General features: G+C 36.1%; 1 protein-coding gene across 1 annotated transcript in view; it reads left to right on the forward strand.

The window, feature by feature from the left end:
* LOC121383147 overlaps positions 1-25,395 on the forward strand; it is a 45,001-nt gene extending 19,606 nt beyond the window's left edge. Inside the window, exons 7-19 of the mRNA XM_041512975.1 lie at positions 188-295; positions 2,318-2,396; positions 2,998-3,168; positions 5,417-5,519; positions 7,042-7,132; positions 8,027-8,132; positions 9,606-9,717; positions 11,930-12,068; positions 14,510-14,723; positions 16,593-16,949; positions 17,990-18,134; positions 19,630-19,797; positions 20,654-25,395. Coding sequence (XP_041368909.1) covers positions 188-295; positions 2,318-2,396; positions 2,998-3,168; positions 5,417-5,519; positions 7,042-7,132; positions 8,027-8,132; positions 9,606-9,717; positions 11,930-12,068; positions 14,510-14,723; positions 16,593-16,949; positions 17,990-18,134; positions 19,630-19,797; positions 20,654-22,161 — 3,301 coding nt within the window. The 3' untranslated portion in view covers positions 22,162-25,395. The remainder of the gene's footprint in view (positions 1-187; positions 296-2,317; positions 2,397-2,997; positions 3,169-5,416; positions 5,520-7,041; positions 7,133-8,026; positions 8,133-9,605; positions 9,718-11,929; positions 12,069-14,509; positions 14,724-16,592; positions 16,950-17,989; positions 18,135-19,629; positions 19,798-20,653) is intronic.
* The last annotated feature ends 760 nt before the right edge of the window (positions 25,396-26,155 follow it).

Genomic DNA, 26,155 nt, shown 5'->3' on the forward strand with positions numbered 1-26,155 from the left:
GTTGAAGTGTTACGCCCCATTTACGGTTCTAATGGGACGTAAAACTTTGATATGAACCAAGATATTTATTAACCATATGAGTAATAAAGCCAACTATGTGGTTACATTATAATTTGACTATTTAGAACTGCAGCATTAGCTCTGACAGAGACATGTACATGCTAACACTGTTCGTTGGACTTTCCAGTGAACTAGTGAAGGAGGACAGAAAGTTAACAAAGTTGATCAGAGATCTGGAGCGTGAAGTGCGAGAACTTCAGCAGATTTCAGTGGAGAAAGACGCAGCCAGGGGAAGGTAATTTGTTACCACGTTATGTTCACTGTCTTGTGAGACTGAAAAATGTATCCCTCAAGACTAGTTCAGTATTTAAAAAATTTTTTTTACGCCACAAACATTTAACACAGAGAACAAGACAACTTATTTTTTTTTTTTACATTATAAATATGAATGATGATGAGATGAATGGTAAAGCCGCAGTATTTCCATTTCACTATGGGACTACTTGAGAGGGCTGTGTTCCACGCTTGCTGTCAGTTGAGCTATCTCAGTATCACCCAAGCTCTGGGTACACTGAACCTGCAGTCTATGCTGTGTAATCATCCGCCATCCACATAATACACATCTATTTATATAAACAGTAATGTTAAAAGTGAATATAAAATTTATTTTTAGCCTTGATTATAAACTTGGTATAATCTTGGATATTTAAAGGGTTCAGCATTAGTAAACATAATTTACTTTCATTCATTATAAGGTAAGAAAAACCACAGATTACATGAACTGGAATATACACAGTACACATCTCATTTGGCAAGCATTATATAAACATATAGCATTAATAAACATATAGTGAATTATTTTAATGGTCGCATAATATTAATTATAATAAATAAAAAAAATATTACTGCTAGTTCATGGTTGACGTATAAATTTGCTTGCTTAGTTTAGTGTATATTTACACTGATTAATAATGATAATAATTAAAAAACAAAATATTGTTTTTTGGATTTAACAATTAAACTTTGAAAAGAAAAATGCATTTCTATACGGAATAAGCAAGCTCTAACCTTACCGACGAAATGAGCATTTTTTTCCGCCAAAAGTCAGCTCATGTCACCAAGTTATTAGCAGTAGTGAGAAGTCGAAGTCAGCTCATGTCACCAAGTTATTAGCAGTAGTGAGAAGTCGAAGTCAGCTCATGTCACCAAGTTATTAGCAGTAGTGAGAAGTCGAAGTCAGCTCATGTCACCAAGTTATTAGCAGTAGTGAGAAGTCGAAGTCAACTCATGTCACCAAGTTATTAGCAGTAGTGAGAAGTCGAAGTCAGCTCATGTCACCAAGTTATTAGCAGTAGTGAGAAGTCGAAGTCAGCTCATGTCACCAAGTTATTAGCAGTAGTGAGAAGTCGAAGTCAGCTCATGTCACCAAGTTATTAGCAGTAGTGAGAAGTCGAAGTCAGCTCATGTCACCAAGTTATTAGCAGTAGTGAGAAGTCGAAGTCAGCTCATGTCACCAAGTTATTAGCAGTAGTGAGAAGTCGAAGTCGCCATAATATTCTGGACCTAGTCCGATTTAAAAAACAAAATCACACAACAGACGTCATAGTTTATTGTCATAGCTCACTTGGCACCTTGTCGCCGTATGTCGGACGGTGTTTTTACTTTGGCACCAGACTGTATCCTCGAGTAAACGTGAACTGACATATTAACAAGAAATGGTTTATACGCACGCGCACTGTAGTGTTTTACCTTGTTCAATTTATTATCAAAATCAACCAACAAATGTTAATAATCATGGCAGTTTCTGTTTGAATGTCGAAGTTTAATGTTGACATTCTCCAGATACATCAGACACCTGTAAACCGGGCTATTGTTTTTCAAAGCGACACATGTCACACCATGTGCTGTGACCAGTCAAGCATTGTTAATCCTCGGCCACATTCATTTAAGTAATGCAAGAAAATACTAATTATACTTTAATTTTAACATAACGGTAAAGTATCAACTACTTAATAATATCACATTTTTAATAAAACATACAACAGTTTTGTTTAAATTTTATTACCGAAAGTAGTATTGTATATGGAAATATTATGATTAGAATAGAGTGTAAAATTTAGAGTTTTTCCGATTGAATGCGGAAACTGACAAAACATCACGAAATGTACTGATAAATGTTCACTTTTTATCAAACTTCTGCCCTTTCTTTTAGGAAGGGAGAAGTCACTTCTACTTTTTCAATTCTAGATTAGGGCCTGAATACGGTTAAAAGGCAAAGTTTAATTTGATTTTGATTTTATTTTCTGCTTTCTGTCAGTCCTTCAAGAAAAAAACGAAATTCAAGTGCTTTTGATCTCGACTCGAGGTCTGTCAGACGTGCTCAGAGACTTCACAAGGTTCGTTCTTCACATTTTCTGTTTAGTTTAATTTTTTAATTTATATTTTATACATGGCATGTAACAAATGTTTAACTTATGTGCTCTAGTGGTGTGGTTAAGCAAAACAAACTTTATATGTTAACTTAACATAGCCATCATCTATCATTTATCTAAAATATCTTAGCCATCATTTGTATATCTGTTTGAGCCTGCAGCATTTTATCTTTTAATCCTTATTTTTAAAGCCTCTGTCCATCAGAATTGTCTTAAAATTGAAAAGGAAGGGATGTAAATAGGTCAGAGAGAGAGAGAGCAGTTTAAGAATTCAAGAAATTCATTTGATATTTTGACATATAGTCTTAGAGAAGAAACACACTATGTTTTTCCAACAGTAGCAAGGGATCTTTTATATACACTATCCCATAAACACGATAGCACATACCACAGCCTTTAATACACCATTCGATATACACTGGCTGGAACGAGAAATAGCCTAATAGGCCCACCGACATGGATCGATCCCAGACAAACCATGCATCACGCGAGTGCTTTATACCACTGACCTCAAGAAAAGAAGAAACAACCTGATTTTTCTTTTTCAATATTTAACATTTGCCAGGTACAAGACATGTGGAGACAAGTGTCGGACTACAGCAAAGTGACCCGTGAGCGTAAGATCATCGAGTCCATTCTGGATGAGACGCTACAGAAGTACGAGATCGACTGCGCTGAGTTTAACGTCCGGGTTCCAGACCTGCTATTGAGGGAGTGTGAGGAAGAAATCCACCGGGTGAGATATCCGTGTTATCACACTAGCCGTTAAACCACTTTTGGGGACAGACAACTGAGGTGCATATAAGCCAGAAATAAGATATATATGACTGGGAACATATCAAAGCATTTTGTTTTAGTCCATAGCCTAATGGAATTTAGGCAGTTGCAAAGTTATGTTGAGTAGTCTGGTACCGAGTTCTCATTGAAAGGGTAATCAATCGGTTGATAAAATAAAAACAAGTTAATGAAAGTAAATAACGTTTCATTACACAATGTGTGATACAGATTTTGTTAGTACTTATAAATGAGTATATACTATTTATTTATATGAGAATGGGAACTCTCTACAAAAAAACTAAAGAAAAATCCATTGTATTACAATTTAAAACACACATTTTCACCCACAAATTAGTAATAAAATGAGAAACACAATTGAAACCAATTTTTTTTAATGTAATATTTTTGTAATTTCATCAGATATTGTTAAAATCTATTTTTTAGACAAAATTAAAATTAATAAATAAGTTTCGCAAAAGTGGAGGTGATATTCAACCTTAAAAAGCTTGTGATTGTTTTACATTATGCTTATGTTGCATTAGAGTATTAATATTGAAAGAAAGAAAGAAAGTAATGTTTTATTTAACAACGCACTCAACACATTATTTTACGGTTATATGGCGTCAGACATATGGTTAAGTACCACACAGATTTTGAGAGGAAACCCGCTGTCGCCACTACATGGGCTACTCTTCCGATTAGCAGCAAGGGATCTTTTATTTGCGCTTCCCACAGACAGGATAGCACAAACCATGGCCTTTGTTGAACCAGTTATGGATCACTGGTCGGTGCAAGTGGATCCCAGTACCTACCAGCCTGTTGACCGATGGCCTAACCACGACGCCACCGAGGCCGGTATATTAATATTGAATGCCAGTGTAAATAAAATAATGACGCAAAATAATTAGAAACATTTTGTTTACAATGCTTACAGTTTAATTAGACAGAATAAAGTTATATCAGTAGGTATATTAATATCACAAATGGATCACAGATTACTGGTAGCGAATATTTGTTAGTAAAAATGTTGCATGTGAAAGAAAGCAAATCAAACAGAGTGACTTGTAGATATATATTTTTTTTTTTTGTATTGTCATAGCATTGGATTAAACAAAACAAAATTCACTGGTCAATTATTTGGTGACCTGAGTATAAAAAACCTTGGACATTAGATTACCATATTCTAGAACCCCTGGGACTAATGCAGGTAGTGCATATGGTAACACCCCAAAACACGATTTAAATCATCTTCTTGCAAATTGATCATCACCAATGTGCAGGCCATTTTTCACTTTACTCTACAATATGAACTGAAATGTTTCAAGACCAGTTTTCATTTTTTAAATAATTTTTTTTTGTATAATCCCACTGCCCCCTTTCCTTTCTCTCCTTTGAATTCTGTCTCATTTCTTTCTGATCTGGCAACTCCTATCTTTCAACTTCTTTCGCTGTCCACCTCCAAATTCCAGTACTTGTCTCCATCCATGACAGGTGCTTGTCTCCTGTGACAATCTGTGCCACACACCTGCCATTCCCCATCAGGTTTTAGCTGTGGGCTTAGTCTGACCACTTTGGGGAGTGTTCACTAGCTACAGCTGGCATTGTTAAGAGGCACTTGTAACCACCTACTATACACCCCTACTACCGGCAGTCGTTAGTTAGTGTCGTGAGTCAGACCAGCTTTATTAGCAACAGAGGACGAGGATGCCAGGTGGGTGCAGGGAAATATACAGAGTCTGCACCCGTGGAGGAAGTTGAGACAGGTAGGCGATGGTGTGGACAGCTCAGAAGAAAGAGTCGGAGAATACTGTTCAGAAAGTGTCAAAACAGATTGAAATCGCGGGAGAAATTGGAAAGTTTTTTATATTAAGATAATCAGAATGATAAGCAGTGGGTGATAGATGAGAAAGGTGAATGAAAGTGTGAGCCAGCTTTGATGGGATTTGAACCACTGTCGTCAGCTTGATTGTTCAGCAGCTTATCCACTAGACCACGGAGCTCATTTCAAGATCAGTTTTACCTCGCAGTTCAAAGATGTTTTTACAGATTTTCTTAATTGATTGTTAAACAAAAAATGTTATCGTATGATTTTTGTAACTAAAAACCAGATATTTACCTATTACTGTTCTTATTTTTATTTTTAGCAATATGTTTCTAGTGTGAGATGTGTATAATGTGTTTTTCCTGTTTGTGTGTGTTGTTTACAGCGTCATGTTGATAACATATATGAGGGAGGCAAACTGAACCTTGTGAGCGTCATACAGCTGTGGAATCTCTCTTTACACCTGTACATTGAGAGACTGCACCAGGGTAAGTTATTCTCTGAAAATATTGGTGAATATGTTTTTTTCCTTCTCATTCCAACCAGTACACCACAACTTGTCAAAAGCCGTGGTATGTGCTTTCCTGTCTGTGGGAAAGTGCATATAAAAGATCTCTTGCTGCATTAGAAAAAATGTAGCAGGTTTCCTCAGAATTACCCAATGTTTGACATCCAATAGTCGATGATTAATTAATCAATGTGTAGTGGTGTCATTTACTATATATTTGTTTAAAAATGAAGTTAAAATGATGAGATAATAAATAGAAAATTGCTTGTTTTATTTCGCCTTACGAAGTTGAAAGGCGAAATATACGTATTACTTTTCTGACAGCAGTGACAGTAGCTTTTACTTTTAGCTCAACATTGAAGTTCTGAGTGTAGCTCCATTTCTCACAAACTATAAGTCACATCAATGAAACTTGGTTAAACTGTATAGTAAAGTTTGTTTTATTTAACGACGCCACTAGAGCGCATTGATTTTTCATCTTATCATCGGCTATTGGCCGTCAAACATATGGCCATTCTGACAACTGTTTTTAGAGGAAACCCTCTGTCACCACATAGGCTACTCTTTTATGACAGGCAGCCAGGATCTTTTATTTGCGCTTCCTACAGGCAGGATAGCACAAACCATGGCCTTTGTTGAACCATTTATGGATCACTGGTCGGTGCAAGTGGTTTACACCTACCCACTGAGCCTTGCGGAGCACTCACTCAGGGTTTGGAGTCGGTATCTGGATTAAAAATCCCATGCCTCGACTGGGATCCGAACCCAGTACCTACCAGCCTGTAGACTGATGGCCTAACCATGACGCCACCGAGGCCGGTTAAACTGTATAGTTGCACCCATCAATGTTCATCACAATGCGTGGGGAGAAAAAAATTAAAATGTTTTTTTTAAAAATGTTTATACTATAATTATTATTAAATTTTTTTTAAACATGCATTGAGATGAACATCTATGGATGCAGCTGTCAGCGACATCGAATGTATTTATGGTAGGCAAAACACTTAATTCTGCAGAATTCTGTTTCTTTTTTTTGCTCCAGTATGATTTATGTATGGTGTTGCAAAATCTACAACTTAATATCACACTTGTTGAACTATTACAACTCAAGTTATACGTATGTCGTACATGACAAAAACATGAAATATCCTCTGTTTATTCTGTCATTCTATTATCTTTGCATAGCAGTAACTGAAATAACTGTATTTTAAACTTTACTTATGTTTAAAAAAAACCCAACATTCAAGCATATTTTACCACAGGTTTTAACAGAAGAAATACACATAAACAGGTTTAACAAAATGACAGTCATAAGTTGCTGTAACCATCCTGGCAGCATTTCACGTATCTGTTATTTCAGTGCTATTTTGGCTTTTTAGTTAGTAATATAGATCTAGTGAATGTCTACAATACATTATTCAGAAAAAAAAAAAATTTGCAAGAAAAAAAAAATCATTGCCAAACAATGTTCTATTATTTTGTTAAATGTTTATTTCCTGCAGCGGGTGTGCCTAATTTTGAAAATGAAGTAGGAAAAGTAACATCACAAGTTCACACACATCAAGCCTATCTGGCCAATGCAGAAGCCTTCAGGTGAGATTTATTTCTAATAAACACAACATCGGCAGTATTTTTAATTCCAGTACAAAGCTGATGGCGTATATGAAGTTTTGGGATCTGAAAGAATATACGCTTTACTGGAAGGAATCAAAGTCTGTTTAGGACATTAGAGAATTACAGAAAACATTTAGTACTTAGGGATTTGAATACCATGGGCCATATTAACAGTCATGGATGATGAGATAAAATGTAACTTCCTAAATGCTGATGGTGGCAGTTGTTTGAGGGTGATACATTTAATCTGCCGTTCTTACATTTATTTCTGTTATCAAGGATAATGAAAGTAGTTAGTGAGAGGTCGGGTAAACTTAATTCACACAGTACCTATGAATAAATAATAAACCTAACTGGTGCATATCGAGGCTGACAACGAGACCGGGTTATTTGAAAAATGAGAGTAGTTCACCGTTTTGCATTTTTTAATGTGGCTTTTTGAGAGGACATACATGTAATAGGAGTCATGCAGCTACTGGTATATAATTTAAAATTTCAATGAATTGTTTACATTCTTTTTAGATTTCAAAGACATTTTAAACAGTAAAACATCTTATTGTGAAAACAGTGACTTTAGACATTTGTGAATTGCATAATCAGGGCTACCTCTGGCACTCGACAAATTCGCCATTTGCGAATTTCAAAAACATTTTGCAAATTTTATTTTAATTTGGTGAAATAATTTCATGGAATAAATGATATTTTGTTAGAAAATAAATGGCTTTCTGCCATTGTTTAAGTTTAGTAGATAATTTGATAAAATGTTCTGCTAACCCAGAGCTAGCCCTGATAATGTGACATTTTACCCATATTGCATGACTGGACATTAGTTTTCTGATCTCGAGGTAACATAAATAATTATTTCCATTTCAGATTGCAGTTATCAACAGATATATTGCCAGCTCTCAAATCTTCAATTGCTCAACTCAGACAACAGTGGAAAGAGGAAGCTGGAGAGAGAAAAACACCAGAGTCAAAAGTAAATTTGTAGCCTATTGCATGGATTGAATTAGACGATGGCACTACAGCAGTTACCGTCATGCCCCCCTACGTTTGCTGTAAAGCCATCCCAATTTCATCCCCTCTTGCCGTTAGTGCCCCTCGGTAAATCAGATCGAAATTGGTCTTGAATGTAATTGAAAAACTACCTTTATTTATGTTGTCCTGAAAAAGTACATTAATTTCACCGTTAAAATAATTAAATACACCGAAAGTTATAGTTTTGATTGTGTAAAGTTATGGTTTTGGAAATGCCGACATTTTACGAGGAATACTGATTAAACAGATCACGAAAATTTACAACAGTCAGAAACTCTTGATGTGGAACTGAAATGTTCCGAATAAGGTGTGCGGGTCGAATTTACTACAGATAACTGCTACTGCCACTCATGACAACATACATGTGTTGTTTTATTGACAAAAACAAAACTGTAAACGTTAACTTGCAGATTGCAAACCACACCCCTTTGCTCGAGAGATGGACAAAGCAGTTATGGATAAGTCCAGATGTGACATATCTTGATAAGAAAGTGGCATTAAAATCGGCTAAAATATATCGACACGATTGTGATATGTTTGTTAAAGACGGCTATTAAAAATGTCTTGCTTATGATATCATTCTTCATACATGATCATACCGGTGGCACATCGTGTAATATGGATAGCAAATGTAAACTATGATATAATGTCCATGAATTTTATAAAATTTTGTTGGCATATAATAAAAATAAATCATTGGCAATTTGCATCTGAAAATGAACAAAATAGGGCTCAAAAGAAAGAAAACTAAAAACTAAATGTGTCTGATGTATGTACATGTATATTGTTAATATATGTATATTTTATTGTGCATTTAGGCCCATAGTGTGAGAAAACAACAATACACAATAAATACTTGTATGCAATGAACAATTTGGCACAAGGAAAATAGTTTCCGGTAGGGATGGGACGATTATTCGATGTTGCCGAAAACCGCAGTTTTAGGCCCACGGGTTCAGTGCACAGTTTCCCAATTTGTGAACCACAGTTTATTTCGATATTTTTTTTTGGTCACAGCATTCGATTCCCTTAAACTGGACATGTTTGCATGAGCGATAGGTGCTGTTCGGATCCTGCACAGAAACCTGCAAATTTCTTGCCAGGACCATACAAATTGTAACATCTCAAAATAGGGACTGACCTCAGTGATTAATCCGCCGAGAGAATAAACATTTTAAGTATGTTTCGTCCCAGTTGTCAAAATTGACAAAAGTAAAGTCAGGTCACAGGTGTCAACTTTCACTGGCTTCTCTGTCCAGGACAGGAATACTGACAGGGCAAGTCAATTCTTGTTAAGCCGAGAATGTTTTGCTCACCCCTCATAGGGGTGCTGGCTCCTGTGATTACATTGTATTTAACCATGATGTATGTTTTCATCCTTCTAATATATATATATTTTATCTGTTTGTGTTAGATGCTGGGCTTTAGTCTTGTGACGCCGTCTCCGACGATGTCTTTCACGCCGGCTGAACGGTCTGTTGGTGGCAAAGTCAGTGTTACTGCACTGCAGCAACATTCAGAAACAAGTAAATTTTAATGTTTGACGTTGTTTCCCAAAATTATGTCATTCATTGTGCATGTGAAATCATGACATACGTGTGCCATACTAACTTTTATTATCCATTTAGTTCAAGATATTCAAGGAAATATGACCAGTATGACCCATGTGTGTCACAATGATTTCACATGCACAGTGAATGATGTAATTTTGTGAAGCAACGTCATAATTTAAAGGTAGGGTCAACTCAAACAAGAGCCTTATGTGTTGGAAAGATGCATACCTGGACCACCAACATATACTGACACTTTAGCAAATGAAAAAAGCGTAATTTTATAGTTAATAAAAAACCATGATTATTCCTGCTAACTGGGGGCAGCCATTTTGTTTTGTTTTTGTGACGTCCGGTGGTATAGCTTGGGGCGAAGTGACGTCAGCTCCTGACCATCTCCTGTATGTACAGTAAACAAAAGCAGTAATTTTTGACAAGGCGCTTCTCTTTGATCAACCTAACTTCTAAAACAGCATAAATGACGTAATAATATAATAAACTATTTAACTAAATATATTTCAAGTTGCATTAACGGAACAAAATGGGGTTATAGTATTTTTCTCTGTTAAATAATCCAAAGGAAAAATGTACACTAATTAGGCCTATTGATATGCTATGTTGGAGCAAAAATAACAACCCACGATACCCAAGTGATAATTTTCTTTTCTTTGGGACTATGTAATTGGTCAGTTCTGTGGTTTTAGATGGAAAAGTCTACTTAATCAATAGCTTTACAGAACTATTTACAGTAGTAAACCATGTCCATTACAATTTTAGGGGCGACAAGTAATATTCCACAATACCGGTATGTATTTTTGTGTCTAGACAATGTCAATTAATTGGCTCGTCTGGTTACCAATCAAATACACACCTGCCAATCAGGTATCACAGGTAGAAGCAACTAACAGCATAGACCAATTAACTAAGAAAACACTCTGTGTATCATTTCAGTACGTAGGTTAATACATGGGCAAAACATTGTAAATTTTTTCGACTTGTTGTGTAGTCACTTTGACAATGGTATTTTATTTTGTATTGAAAAATAATATATATAGTGCTGGATATACTTATTGCTGGCTTACTGGGATGTGTATTATTACAGAACATTGCAATGTATGACTATTTATTATCCTCTAGTTCTAAGGCTCATTCCTGATGTTACGCGTTAAGTATTAATTAACCACCAGCTCGCCAGAGGGCGTACTCACTGAGATGGTACAAAATGGCTGCGCCCGTTATATATAATAGCCGTTTTATTAACTAACTATACGATTATACGTGTTGATATTAAGCAATAATGTGCATTATATATCGTTGAATATGCATACCAGGCCAAATGCCTTAATTGTCCTCTCCTTTAATGCAGCTTCCCCAGTGTAAACACTTATCAAAATGACGTCATTTCGGAAAATGACATTTCGTCATCTCGTTTTAGTTACATTTGAAACGTTTTGACATGGTCCAAGCTTGGTATTCACAAGAATAATATTTTGGATAATGTGAATAATAAAGAAATTATTACACTAGTATGTGAATCGTACTGATTTTAAAAAACTCGTGTCAGGATTCATGTACTACCCTCGGTCTTGCTTGGGTAATACAAAAATCCTGACACTCATTTTGTAAAATCAGTACGACACACTAGCTTGTATAATAATCTCTATAACTATTACTAGCACACCAAGTAATGTAAACATAATTAACATTTACTTAATTAAATTAAAGCACTCATCCACAGACCACACCAGTACAAAATTGTTTGAATAATATTCACAACTGGGTGTGCATTACGTTAAAACAGTTGAGAAACCTGTGACTTTATTATCCACATAGTTCAAGATATACAGGAAAATATAACTATATTTTAGTGTTTTGTCATGCAGTGTGTTTAACAAATACTAGCTTAGACATTGTAATAGAAATTAATTTGTCTACATTTTTAATGAATTTTGTTTAGACCTTATTATTTGTGCAGGGAATGGATTGAACAATATGAGCTGTTGAATATTAAGAAATGTTTAATATTTTGGGAATAATAAGTAATAACAATTCAAAAGTTAATTAATTTTAATAATATTTACTGCTACATTACATATGAGTGTGTACTAACTTTGCATGTGTTATTATTTGATTGCTAAATGTTTCATTCAAATTTTGTTAGTGCTCATATGGTTTTTTTGTGCTTTAGTATCGACCCCAGAAGCAGCAGTTGACATTATGGAGACAGTCGCTCAGTCGGCCAGGAAAGGGTCTCGTCGTTTATTTCAGGGCACTCCTGTGTATGCTCCTAAGATAGCAATGCAAAGCCATGCTTTGACAGAAAGCAGGTAACACAAATTATAACAAAGAAAGAAAGAAAATTAAATAGAAAAGTAAGAACAAAAGTCAGCTTCCTTAACCTTCTGACTATTTAATAATTTTTTGACAAAAACCACGTTGAGTGGTTACAAATTTATAACTTTTACTTACAGAATTTCACTTAAAATGTGTATAAATACATAAAATACATTTTATTTTTGAATTGTTACGTATTATTTGTTGTGGTTTTTCAAATTTTTATGATATTTTAGATCGGTTAATGTTGATTAAAATTAGGCAAAAAATTGAAAAAGTTGTATTTACTTATGGGCATTTGTAGCCAGATGTCCAGTATTTATGGCCATTATTTCCAGTAAATGTTTTTCTCACAAGAATCTTTTTGGAGAAATGAACTATGATTATTTTGTGATTTTCGTTGGTAAAATGGTCAAATTTATGATCTAGTTAGCTGTCCCAATCAGCTATCGATTCCTGAAAATTACTGCGACGTTCCACCCTTGTTGTCAAACCAAATACTTGCTGAAAACGAAAAACAACTAAAGCTGCCATACTATACTCTCAGTTAATCTGTTTTCTGTTCTATTTTTATTTCTGGTGAGTGTCATGTGCAAAACGGTGGGAAATATGAATTGGGCAATGCACTGTATATTTATTATAATGTGCAGTACAGTACAGTACAGTACAGTACAGTACAGTACAGTACAGTACAGTACAGTACAGTACAGTACAGTACAGTACAGTACAGTACAGTACAGTACAGTATGTGACGTCGGGCGAGATATCTTGCCTGCAGTATCCACACGGTTAAGGCATAAGATTTGGAGATACATTGAAACCTTTCTAAATCTGTCCTAACCAGCCAAGTTTCATAGTCTCAGTTGTAAAACGCGACTCTCTAAACACCGAATCCTGTCCTAACCAGCCAAGTTTCATAGTCTCAGTTGTAAAACGCGACTCTCTAAACACCGAATCCTGTCCTAACCAGCCAAGTTTCATAGTCTCAGTTGTAAAACGCGACTCTCTAAACACCGAATCCTGTCCTAACCAGCCAAGTTTCATAGTCTCAGTTGTAAAACGCGACTCTCTAAACACCGAATCCTGTCCTAACCAGCCAAGTTTCAGACTCTCAGTTGTAAAACGCGACTCTCTAAACACCGAATCCTGTCCTAACCAGCCAAGTTTCACAGTCTCAGTTGTAAAACGCGACTCTCTAAACACCGAATCCTGTCCTAACCAGCCAAGTTTCACAGTCTCAGTTGTAAAACGCGACTCTCTAAACACCGAATCCTGTCCTAACCAGCCAAGTTTCAAAGTCTCAGTTGTAAAATGCGACTCTCTAAACACCGAATCCTGTCCTAACCATCCAAGTTTCACAGTCTCAGTTGTAAAACGCGACTCTCTAAACACCGAATCCTGTCCTAACCAGCCAAGTTTCACAGTCTCAGTTGTAAAACGCGACTCTCTAAACACCGAATCCTGTCCTAACCATCCAAGTTTCATAGTCTCAGTTGTAAAACGCGACTCTCTAAACACCGAATCCTGTCCTAACCAGCCAAGTTTCAGACTCTCATTTGTAAAACGCGACTCTCTAAACACCGAATCCTGTCCTAACCATCCAAGTTTCAGACTCTCAGTTGTAAAACGCGACTCTCTAAACACCGAATCCTGTCCTAACCAGCCAAGTTTCAGACTCTCAGTTGTAAAACGCGACTCTCTAAACAGCGAATCCTGTCCTAACCAGCCAAGTTTCAGACTCTCAGTTGTAAAACGCGACTCTCTAAACACCGAATCCTGTCCTAACCAGCCAAGTTTCATAGTCTCATTTGTAAAACGCGACACTCTAAACACCGAATCCTGTCCTAACCAGCCAAGTTTCATAGTCTCACTTGTAAAACGCGACTCTCTAAACACCGAATCCTGTCCTAACCAGCCAAGTTTCAGACTCTCAGTTGTAAAAAGCGACACTCTAAACACCGAATCCTGTCCTAACCAGCCAAGTTTCAGACTCTCAGTTGTAAAACGCGACTCTCTAAACACCGAATCCTGTCCTAACCAGCCAAGTTTCACAGTCTCAGTTGTAAAACGCGACTCTCTAAACACCGAATCCTGTCCTAACCAGCCACGTTTCATAATCTCACTTGTAAAATGCGACTCTCTAAACACCGAATCCTGTCCTAACCAGCCAAGTTTCATAATCTCACTTGTAAAATGCGACTCTCTAAACACCGAATCCTGTCCTAACCAGCCACGTTTCATAATCTCACTTGTAAAATGCGACTCTCTAAACACCGAATCCTGTCTAAATCTGATAAATATTAGGTCCACTGCGTAATCCAGTTTAGACCGGTTTCACTGTATTTGAATACATAGAGCAAATATCAAATGTGAATTCAATGTTTGTGTTCATTTCTTTTACTTTATACATGTTTATTTGTTTATTTTTCGATAGACTTGTATCCACTCAAGGTCCAGGTGTCGGGGTAGACAGAAGAATATCGAGTTTAAAAAGCAAAGTAAAACTGACACAACCCATCAACAAAACACGAGGACCTGGTACACTGCGGCAGAGAAAAGTACCAGTTAAACAAGTCAGTTCTGTCACGACGGAGAAAAAGAAACATCCTGTCATCACTGACTCGGTTAATGTCTCCGCCACTGATGCAGTAAACAGTTTTCACTATTAGTACACCCATGTCTGTGAATGTTAATTGTTACATTACGTCTTAAAACCAATGTTCAGTATGTTTGTAAACAAACAAACAACATTAATTTAATTCATAAAACAATTGTCAAACCAACACATCTTGATTGTATGTATATGTATTAACCTGATAGATAACAATTTTATTGAATAAGACTGAATTAATCCACTAAAGGCACATTTTTGCCAACCTCGATCAGCCTGTTTTCACATCACCTGTCAACACATTTGTTGGTCACCTCTGTAATGATCAACTTTGTATATCAACTTGCACAAGTTTACATAGAAGCTGTATTACCTTATTGTAATTTATGAATCCATAAATGAAATGTTTTATTTTATCTGTTAACGTAAACATCCATGCATACTTTGAATTTCCCTCCAAGTGACACAACACAAGCAATATGGCTGCCCAAAATGTAAATCTACCCTCGTGACCTATTTTCAGCTATCGTCTGTTTAATAATTATCATTGTCCTATATGGTTAACATAAGCTACATACATATTTTCAGCTATCGTCTGTTTAATAATTATCATTGTCCTATATGGTTAACATAAGCAACATACATATTTTCAGCTATTGTCTGTTTAATAATTATCATTGTCCTGTATGGTTAACATAAGCAACATACATATTAGTTCTCAATTACACAGTTAATAACGGACAACTTTTGTTAAATAATGATTATAAATTATGACATTGGCTTTTTTTATATTGTCATTTTTGTGTTATCCAAACTATGGAGCATGGAACACCATTTATATTTATCTTATTTGCATAATCTAAATTAACCTGAAACAAACTATAATAGGAAGTGTTTGTTATCTAGACCTTAAGAAAAGTCAGATCCATTAACTGTTTGTTGTTTTGGTGAACAGTAGCGACAGAAATGGTTGTTTTATTTGTTGCTGCGCAGACTTGTATACCATGATGCAGGCCAGTATATACACGGGGTGAGACTGAAAAAAGTGCTCATTACTTGAGTTTGAAAGTATTATTAAAAAATTTGCTTTCAGTAGTAAGACGTTTATTGTTCCATTGTATTGTGGCGGTTAAAAAACTAACATTTGAAAGATACATTTGCATTTAAAATATAACACAAATATGCAGACTTTAGTGCCACCAATGTATTGGTTGATAAACAGTTTGTAAATTTTAGGATAGGTTTCTGAGAATTTACAGTTTGCATAACCCATTTATAGTTTACACTGGCACATAAAAATTTACTGTGTTAGATAAATGTTTGAGAAAGTCACAAGCCCTCACAGAAGCTTTGGCTAGTGCCCTATGTATTATAGTAACACAATTGATAATTTCCACTAGCCCAGACCAAAAATTCCGTCGCTGGCTAATGGATTTGTCTAAGCCTGTAATTTGGTAACCCAAAATATACACCTTTTGTTTCGGTTTGATGTGTGCAGTAAAATACTGAGATTATGTTGCACTGGGGAATACCCGTGTAGGATTCTAGGAACACACTTTACAATACCTACTGAAAACACCACTGTTTGTGTGTCTGTGGCTGTGTCTGCTCTGCCATGTTTTGCCCTAACCCAGAGATGGGTTAGCAGAACAAATTAGTGAAATTATCTACTAAACTTCAAAAATGGCAGAAACTCTGTTATTTTTTTAACAAAATATCAGTTATTTCATGAAATTATTTCTCCAAATTAAAATAAAATTCACCATTGATTTTGAAATTCGCATTTGTCAAGTTTGGCGAGTGCCAGAGACAGCCCTGCTAACTGCTGCTTTGCCACCCTGGCCTGTATTTTATTGTACCACCGTAAAATGTGATCATTTATCTCGGTACCTCTCTTTGTTTTCAGCGTTGTCGACTTGCTAACACCAGTACTGTAGACAAGTGCTCATTACCTACTGGTCGATCTCGTGAAGCTGATCATCATACAGCTAGCACACTGCTCGGGACTTCACACAGTCAGCAGTTTGTATCTCAACAACACAAACCTGTGAGGCGAGATTCGCTTGACGACCGGACGACACCCTCACGACACCAGGCTGCCAAGACTGTGAATGAGCAGTCAACTAAGGTGATGTCTTCAAAATTACAGGCGTTTTCGTCTCATCACTCGACGCTGTCCAAACAAAGTGCCTCAGTAAAGCCACAGTGTCTTACCCCATCACAGATAGTACGACCAAAATCACATGATATTCTCGCGGATAAGGTTGGTGTTCTTTAAAACCAGTTAGATTAGATTCTCACAAATGATAAATCTTAGGTGAAAGAAACTTGGTTTATAGTTGCACTTGTGGATGTTCATCACACTACATCAAAAACGTTTATTACAGGCGAGACATTTAATACTGTGGCAATTCAGCTAGTAGAGAACTAAGACTGGCACAAAGAGGCTGGTAAAGCACTTGCTTGGGTTCTAGGATCAAACCCCATTTGGTAGATCCATTCTCTGGTGGAGTTTGTCCCAGTGCCACACAACTGGTGTATCAAAGGCTGTGGTATATAGTGTCCTGTCTGTAGAACAAATGCATATATGAGACCTCTTGCTGTTAACAGAAAAAATGTGGCTGGTTTTCTGTAAGACCATATGTCAGAATTACCAAATGTTTGACATCCAATAGCTGATGACTAATAAATGAAGGTGCTCTAGTGGTGTTGTTAAACAAAAACCAAACTTTTGAACATTCAAGGGATGTGGCATGTATCTGTCCTGTGTATGAGGAACGATGTATATAAAGATCCCTTGCTGCTTTATCGGTAAGAGTAGCCCATCTAGTGGCAACAGGTTTCTTCCCTCTCTCTTTTCTGTGACCAATTATCAATAACCGTATGTTAAGACAACAATAACTGTTGTTTAAAATGTGCTGAAGTTCTGTTAAATATTCTTTCCATTCGTTTGACCGAGATGTGTTCTATTGTCAGATTGTCTCAGGGGCGGGACATAGCCCAGTTGTAAATCGCTCGCTTGATGCACAGTCGATCTAGGATTGATCCCCATCAGTGAGCCCATAGGGCTATTTCTTGTTCCAGCCAGTGCATCACGACTGGTATGTCAAAGGCCATGGTATGTGCTATCCTGTCTATGGGATGATGCATATAAAAGATTCCTTGCTACTAATGGAAAAATGTAGCAGGTTTCCTCTCTAAGACTATATGTCAGAATTACCAAATGTTTGACATCCAATAGCCAATGATTAAAAAAGAATGACGATCTAGTGGTGTCGTTGAACAAAACAAACTTTAATTCAGATCGTCTCGGCAGTGATGCAGCAGGAAGCTGACCTGAAAGCTGAAGTAGCTCGCTTAGAAGAGAGTCTCCGTCAGTTTGGATTGTCTCCCCCTGACATCTCTACCCTGACAGACATAAACTTGGAAAATCCCGTTGCTGCACTGAGTGAGTAACAAACCAGCTATTATTATAGGAAGAATGACATCTGCTTATGGAGTTTAAAATAACATTTTATTGCTTAGTTTATCCCACTAAACTCTAAACTCGGTGAGCAGATGAGTGAGTATTGCTGTTTTATTTATATTTTGACCAATGTTTTTTACAAATTGCACAAAAAATACAACTTGTTTTTCTCTGCAAAATTCAAGCCAAACTGAAATTACTGACAAAAACCCCTCAACGTTTTATTGGAATAAAGTTTAGATTGGGTTACAAACAATGTGTTAATTAGTAGTTTATGTAATAGACTATTTAATTATCTTGAGTAAGTTTGAAGTAATTATGTTCGTAGTAAATGATAATATTTAACATTATTAACATGGTAACTGTTTTAAATAACATTTGCTTGCTGTTCATAATTGAATTTGAACTTAAATATTGTACCATTAAGCTGTCATGGTATAGTCTGATAACAGTTCTGTTTAACATTTCAACACCATATGGTTATATTTAGCAAACGTTAAAAGTTATTAATTTCTATGTGCCTTTAAGTGAATTTGTTTAGTTTTTAATTGGATCACCATTTCAACATGTCATCATAGTTTGATGTTTAAGGGGAGCTAGCACTCTTGCTCCCTATCACTCCCCTCAGACTAATTCAGATTTCTTTGGCTCATTTTAGAATGTCACTTTATTTGATTTCAGTATGGTAATATCTAAGATAACTCCCCATAATCTAAGTTAGGGGAGCATTTATACTCCCCTCAATGTTTTTTCACAGCAGTCTCATAAAGTTACTTCTGTTATTTTTAATAGATATTTCTCAAATGACTAAAACAAATGCTATAAATAGAGGATAATAAACGAGTTACCAGTTATTATCAAATTTATGTCCCGAGTGAAATAATTTTCAGTTGCCACGAGCTTTAGCGAGTGACAAATGAAAATTATTTCACGAGGGACATAAATTTGATAATAACTGGTACCAAGTTTGTTATTCTATTTATTACCTCGGCTACTTTTTCTCTAGAAGCCTTTATTTTCGACGCACTTGCACGAAAGGCCAACCTGTGTAGAAACGATGTAAACCACTTTGAGCACTTTTCTGAGAATTGCTATAACTTTGTAATTTAATCACGTTCATAAATAATTTTAAAAAACCAAAAGTGTTCTTTATTCTGCTACAAAATCTATAAGGAATTGCATTAAAATGACATTTTGTTATAAATTTAACACCAAAAATAGAGAGCCGTAAACGCACTCTTTAAACTACATGACGTAATTTTGTGTGTTTGCCAAATCATGATGTCATATTTAGTACCGACAAGGTCATTGGTTTGTGAGCGTCAAATTGTCCAATAGTATTCTTCGTTAGACCAATGCAAAATATTTCTCACTGAGAAAATATGGAAAATATTTTCCCTGTTATGAGTGACTGCTGGGGTAATAAGATATTTTACAAAATACTGCTCTCCTGAAGTTTACATCTGTAACATTTTAGGTGAGGAAGCCTTTGTATCAAAGGATCGAATACCAAGAAGTCCGCTGGAGCCGGAATTACGTCGATTGTTTCAAGAGGCTAGGGCAGAACATGATCAGCACAAGAATAGTGCGCGGAAACAGCTGTCCATGCCTGAGGTTGACCCGGTGCAAACTGTGGAGGCATCAGGTACAAAATGGTTTATGACAAACACAACACTGCATGGAGTACAATTTATATATGGAGGCAGGACGTAGCCCAGTGGTAGAGCGCTCACTTGATGCACGGTTGGTTTGGGATCGATCCTCGTCGGTGGGCCCATTGGACTATTTCTCATTCCAGCCAGTGCATCATGACTGGTATATCAAAGGCCATGATATGTGCTGACTGGTATATCAAAGGCCATGATATGTGCTATCCTGTCTATAGGATAGTGCATATAAAAGATCCCTTGTTACTAATAAAAGATGCCTTGTTACTAATGCAAAAATATAGCGGGTTTCCTCTAAGATTATATGTAAAAATTATCAAATGTTTGAAATCCAGTAGCTGATGATAAATAAACTAATGTGCTCCTACTGGTGTCATTAAAAACAAGGAAAAACAGATTATATACTGTCAGTTCCCCAGACAAGTTCGCCATGTTCCAGTGTGATTATTATACAGGCACAATAGTAAAGTGTTTATTGTTTTCAAATCGCCACCAATGTTGCTTTTCTGTCATTCACATAGTTCCTACTTGAACGTTTCTAGACTGTTTTGTCCCTCAGTCCATTGTAAATATTGCTTAATTTTTATCCCTGATAATGGTTTCCTATCAGACGTTCAGTTCTTTGAGACATGCCAACACTTCTGCATACCAGTCAGTTCAACATAGGGGTGCCAGTCATTTTAACCAACTGCACTGTACCTCCCATTTAAAACCAATTTTCCTCTCCTCCACATTTTAAGAAGTGCAATTTTTCACTCTCCTAGGCTTTTTATAAAATAATGTCTGCTCTGCTATAAAAAAAATTGATTAAATTTTTACTTCTTATTTTTTCAGCAATTTCCCCACAGTCAAGTCGAGAACACAGTATGGAGGATATAGGGGACACAACTCTTCATCGTGAGCCATATAGCAATCACCAATGTGAAACAACACAAAAACAGACACATACCACCCTGGAAAATGAACAATTTCCTGACTGGGATTTTCTTGCAGTCAATTCAGATATGAAAATTATAGAAATTCCTGAAAATAATAGTTTCCATGAAAACATGGATGTTTTAAAATCAGAGTATGACCTAGAGAATGAAGAGTTTCCTGTTCAATCTGATAATGAAGTAGAGAATGAAGAGTTGTCTGACAAATCTGATAATGAAGTAGATAAAGAAGAATTTCCTGTAAAATCTGATGACGAATTTGAGAATGAAGAATTTTCTGTAAAATCAGACTATGAGCTAGAGAATGAAGAGCTTCCTGTAAAATCAGACTATGAGCTAGAGAATGAAGAGTTTCCTGTAAAATCAGACTATGAGCTAGAGAATGAAGAGCTTCCTGTAAAATCAGACTATGAGCTAGAGAATGAAGAGTTTCCTGTAAAATCAGACTATGAGCTAGAGAATGAAGAGTTCCCAGCTGCTGATGAAGGTTTGGAAACTGGTGTGGGTGTTCAGCAGTCTGATTCAGAAGGTGATGATTACCTGACACCTGATCTGAATCTGTCCCCTGGTGTGGATGACTTGCTTGGGTCTGGTGACAATCTGTTAGCTGAACAAGAACGGGCGATCTCCAGACAAAACAACAGTAGACTGAAGGTTGTTTCACCAGAGAACCGTTCACATCCAAAATCCGCACTGTCGACACACTCTGCTGACTCGCCTGTCAGAACTGATAACACAAGCTTGAGAAACGTTGATTCTAGTTTCCAGTCACCATTTCTAAGTTCATTGGATGAGCTGTTTGCAGCCAAATCGTCGCAGTTTATAAATAACAAGAAGAACGACACTTCATGGTCTTTGAGTAGCAATCCGTTTAGTGTGAAAAGCTCTCTTACAGACAATTTGAGGAAAATCCCCTTTCCTCAAGAAACGTCGTCTGCAAGTCTTATTTCTCTTTCGCCTTTTGTTCCAAAGTTATCTGCTGCACATTCTCCTAGTGCTTCAGTACGTACTATGACTCACCTCGGTCAAAGTGTTCTTGACTTCTCACTGCACAGTGATGTGGAAACCTCGGATGGGCCTTTGTCTCTTGACGATTCCTTCGTGCCATTGAGAGATGGGTTCTTGCTGGACGGCAAGTCGCCTGCTAGACTACGTCCGTCTGACTCGGGTGATGGCGAGGACCGCGACCACGTGTCACGCATGATGCGTCTGAAGTCGAGGGCTGCACAATTGATCCAGGGAGTCGAGACTGAGAGAGTGGTGTGTGAGAGTGATCTGCACCTGTCGTCTTGTAGCTCGGACGACCGATTCATCGACAAGCTGAGTGAGAAGTATCTCCACAAGGAGACCAATGGTAATCAGTACCCAGTCACAACACAGCAACAGCAGCAACCTTCAAGTTTGTAGCTTTGGGCAATTGTGCATATTCTCACTCTCTGTCACATTGTCTGTGTATACTGACTTTTACCTCACAGGAGTACAGAAATGGAAAATGTCTCACTAACCCATCCAACCAGTACCAGCCAAACTGTACTCGGCCATCAGAATTTCTACTACTAGTCCATCAGTCTAGAGCACAGCAATATAATAATAATATATTATATATTGTTATAATTTACAAATGCCTTTAAAGGTTAACTTTATTATACAATTATTAACTATAAATTTTACTGTATACTTTGCATTCCAAATAACAAGTAAAAAGTGGTATTCCTACTTTTGCTTTCATGTAAGCGTCAGAAAGTGTTTTACAAAATATCTATTCGAAAACGAGGATGACATTGTTGTTCATATGTGATGTCATTCTTGATAAGTTTCAGTATGGCAGTACACCGCTGCAGTTAGGGAAAATTGCATAAAGTATGTCACTATTCAAGGGAGTTAACTCAATGATACTTTTTTCCTTTCAGCCAAAAAATCTATTTAATGCAGATTTTAAATATTTTTCAATAAAATTGAAATAGCCTTTATGGGAAATGAAAATGTACATAATGTCACCTCACTATATTTGGCTTCAACTTGGAAAAACATTTTTTGTCTGGTTAACCGTTAAAATGGATGAAACAAAGTAATTAATATACTGTAAAACAGGAAATGTTAGCAAGCATAAAATATTAGCGAATTTAGCGAGGCCTTACAAAATGCTAACATTTCATGATGCTAAATTTAAGACATTAAAAAAAAGACATAGATATTTACTACCTATATACATTAATAGTGTACAATTTATTTGAACCAAGAACTGTTAACAATAAACAAACACACTTAAACAGTTTCCAAGAATCAATAACACTTCACTACTGTCAAAGCCTGTGTACTGCAATATACAAAACACAACGAAGTCTAATAACATTAGAAACACGCATACATAACCTGTTTTTCATATTTATTTTAAAATAAATTTTTTATTTTGTTATCAAACTGTGTATATATCAATGGTAATTATTCATTGTACTGGGCTTGGCCACTTGATCAACGATAATCTCCAGTGCACCGACATTTCTGGTTCCGAAAAACGACTCGGTTTTGTCGTCAAACACACAACTTGCTATTGATTCAACAATAGGAATAGTAAACAACAATAATAATTAGTTTGCATGTATAGAACTGCAATGTTTTTACTGAATTTAAGTTAACGGTAAGCAGCTTCACTTAATGTTTGAGGCCATTTACAACTGGAAATAGTGCATGTTGCGTGACGGCAATATGATGGCAAATGTTCTTAAAAAGATCCTAAAAATGCCACAAAGTTTTTGAATGTTTGATATGCCAACCTCGCTAAAGTTTTATGTTGCTAATAGATCACTAATGTTGATTCCGCTAAAATTTAAGGTAGCTAATATTTATGATTTACAGTATATTGAATTTTCATTCACATTTGGTAAGTGGGCTAGTACTTTCTGCACTTCAGTCAGAAATGATGCTTGAATGATGCTGATTTGAATGATGTGAGTTATGTAACATGGTACATGGACATATTCTAGTGCGCATGTGTCACATGCCATTGGGTAACAGCATGAAGTGTACAGAACTGAAAATAAAATGGACTTTTTAAAATGTACTATGAAAATGTCATTAACAGATTGGAATGTTTTTGTGTGTAAATATGTAAGAGATTTACAGTAGTACACACTGGATTACTCTTAGTTTGTTTATTTAGTTACATGGACCAAAAACATTATATATATAAAACAACTGAACTGAATCAGCATTGCAAGGTTTAATAGTTATATTAACGATGCATTTTAGTCTGTGATATAAAAGAAGCTGTTTTCTCATGAGTTGACTAGTCGGTCAAGGTAATGGTTGCTAGCTTGTTTTTAATGATTATTAACTGCTTTTTAATTGTTATTAGCTCATTTTCTAGCTGTTGTTTCACGAAATGTTGGTTATTATGCATGAGATTATATGAAATCATTTGTATAGGATGTTAATAAAAAAAAAAAACAAGCCAAATGTCAGCCTCCCTGAGATTACCACCAGCTGTTCACCGACTGCTTGACTCTCATTATTGTTTAATGTTGAGATAACACATACGAAGTGTGCAAAGAAAATAAGGAATATCGACAAACCCCACCTCTAAGCTTGTTAAACTTGTTTTTATTATGTGTAGCCAAATTCGTTTTCTTAATCAAACAAAATACAATAATATAGAGCCTCATTAAAGCTCATTAAATATGAATAATTTTTAATGAAATATTTAGGGTATTAAATAAGCTTCCATTTTGTATCATGTTTATGTTCAGAGTGAAATAATTTGTCTGACTTTACTGAGTGACAGTGAAAATTATTTCATGAGGGATATAAACATGATATGAATGATGGCGAGTTTATCATGTTATTTATTACCCATGATCAATTTCTTTTTTAATATATTACGGTCTTACAGTTCTCTCTCTCTCTCTCTCTCTCTCTCTCTCTCTCTCTCTCTCTCTCAACATATTTATTCTTAACAGTACTCTTTCTGTATTATAATTATGTATTTAATATTATTTATGTTCAACATTATTTGTAAGAATGATTCTGGGTCGATAAAAAATTAAAAAAAAACAAACCAATATTTTTTTTTTTTTTTTTTTTTTTATCTTATTCATTTTCATTTTGTATTTGATTTTGTGACTGTTAGTTTGATGTCTGCATTAGTCCAAATTAAGAAGACAGTTGACAGTATGGATTAACATACTCAAGTATAATGCACCTTGGGCAAAAGTTATAGCACAACTCTTTATGTTGATATAGTTAAACATAAAATGTTTGAAGGGTTATAAATGTCGCACTGTTACAGTCATATTGAAAAGATATGTCGAGCTACAAGTATATGAGTGACAAACAACACATCGGATGTGTATAAATTAATATGAAATTATGTCCTGTTTTAACTTCCCATCAAAATGGCTATTTGTCAGAAGTATTGTTATGTTCATTGTTTAGAATGGGAGCGTATCTTGTTGAGCTATGTGTACACTGTCTTCTAGAAATATTGTATGGTACTTCTTGTTCAAACACACAGGGCCCAGTTTACGAAAGAAAGGAATGTTTTATTTAACAACGCACTCAACACATTTTATTTACGGTTATATGGCGTCAGACATATGGTTACGGACCACACAGAGTTTGAGAGGAAACCCACTGTCGCCACTACATGGGTTACTCTTTCCGATTAGCAGCAAGGGATGTTTTATTTGCGCTTCCCACAGGCAGGATAGCACAAACCATGGCCTTTGTTGAACCAGTTATGGATCACTGGTCGGTGCAAGTGGTTTACACCTACCCATTGAGCCTTGCGGAGCACTCACTCAGGGTTTGGAGTCGGTATCTGGATTAAAAATCCCATGCCTCGACTGGGATCCCAGTTTACGAAGCCGGTCTTTCTTAAAAGCAGGTGTTTAACTTTAAGCATTGTAAATGTATGTAGTTACACGCGTGTAAGACATAAACAGACTTTGTAAATTCGACCCACAGTTTCTTGCTTGGAATATTCATATCTGTGCTTCAGGTGTCGTTTTCCTTGTTTTAGTGCTCGGGTGTCATTGAACATTCATTCATTCGTTTTCCTTGTTTTAATGTTTGTAAAAGTCATGGAAATGTCTTGATCTTTGATGCCAGAGTTTTGATGGTATTGGGATTTTGTACATACCTTTTGAAAATTAATCCTGTTCAATTGTTAGGATGTGAGACAATTCCAAACACTTTAAATTGATGTAAGCATTTACTTGTGTCCAGGGAGCAGGACGTAGCGCAGTGGTAAAGCACTTGCTTGATGTGCGGTCAGTGGGCCCATTAGGCTATTTCTTGTTCCAACCAGTGCACCACAACTGGCATATCAAAGGCCGTGGTATGTGTTATCCTGTCTGAGATGGTGCATATAAAGATGCCTTGCTACTAATGAAAAAATGTAGTG

The sequence above is a fragment of the Gigantopelta aegis genome, chromosome 2 (assembly GCF_016097555.1).
Source record: "Gigantopelta aegis isolate Gae_Host chromosome 2, Gae_host_genome, whole genome shotgun sequence".
NCBI classification, from domain to species: Eukaryota; Metazoa; Mollusca; class Gastropoda; order Neomphalida; family Peltospiridae; genus Gigantopelta; species Gigantopelta aegis.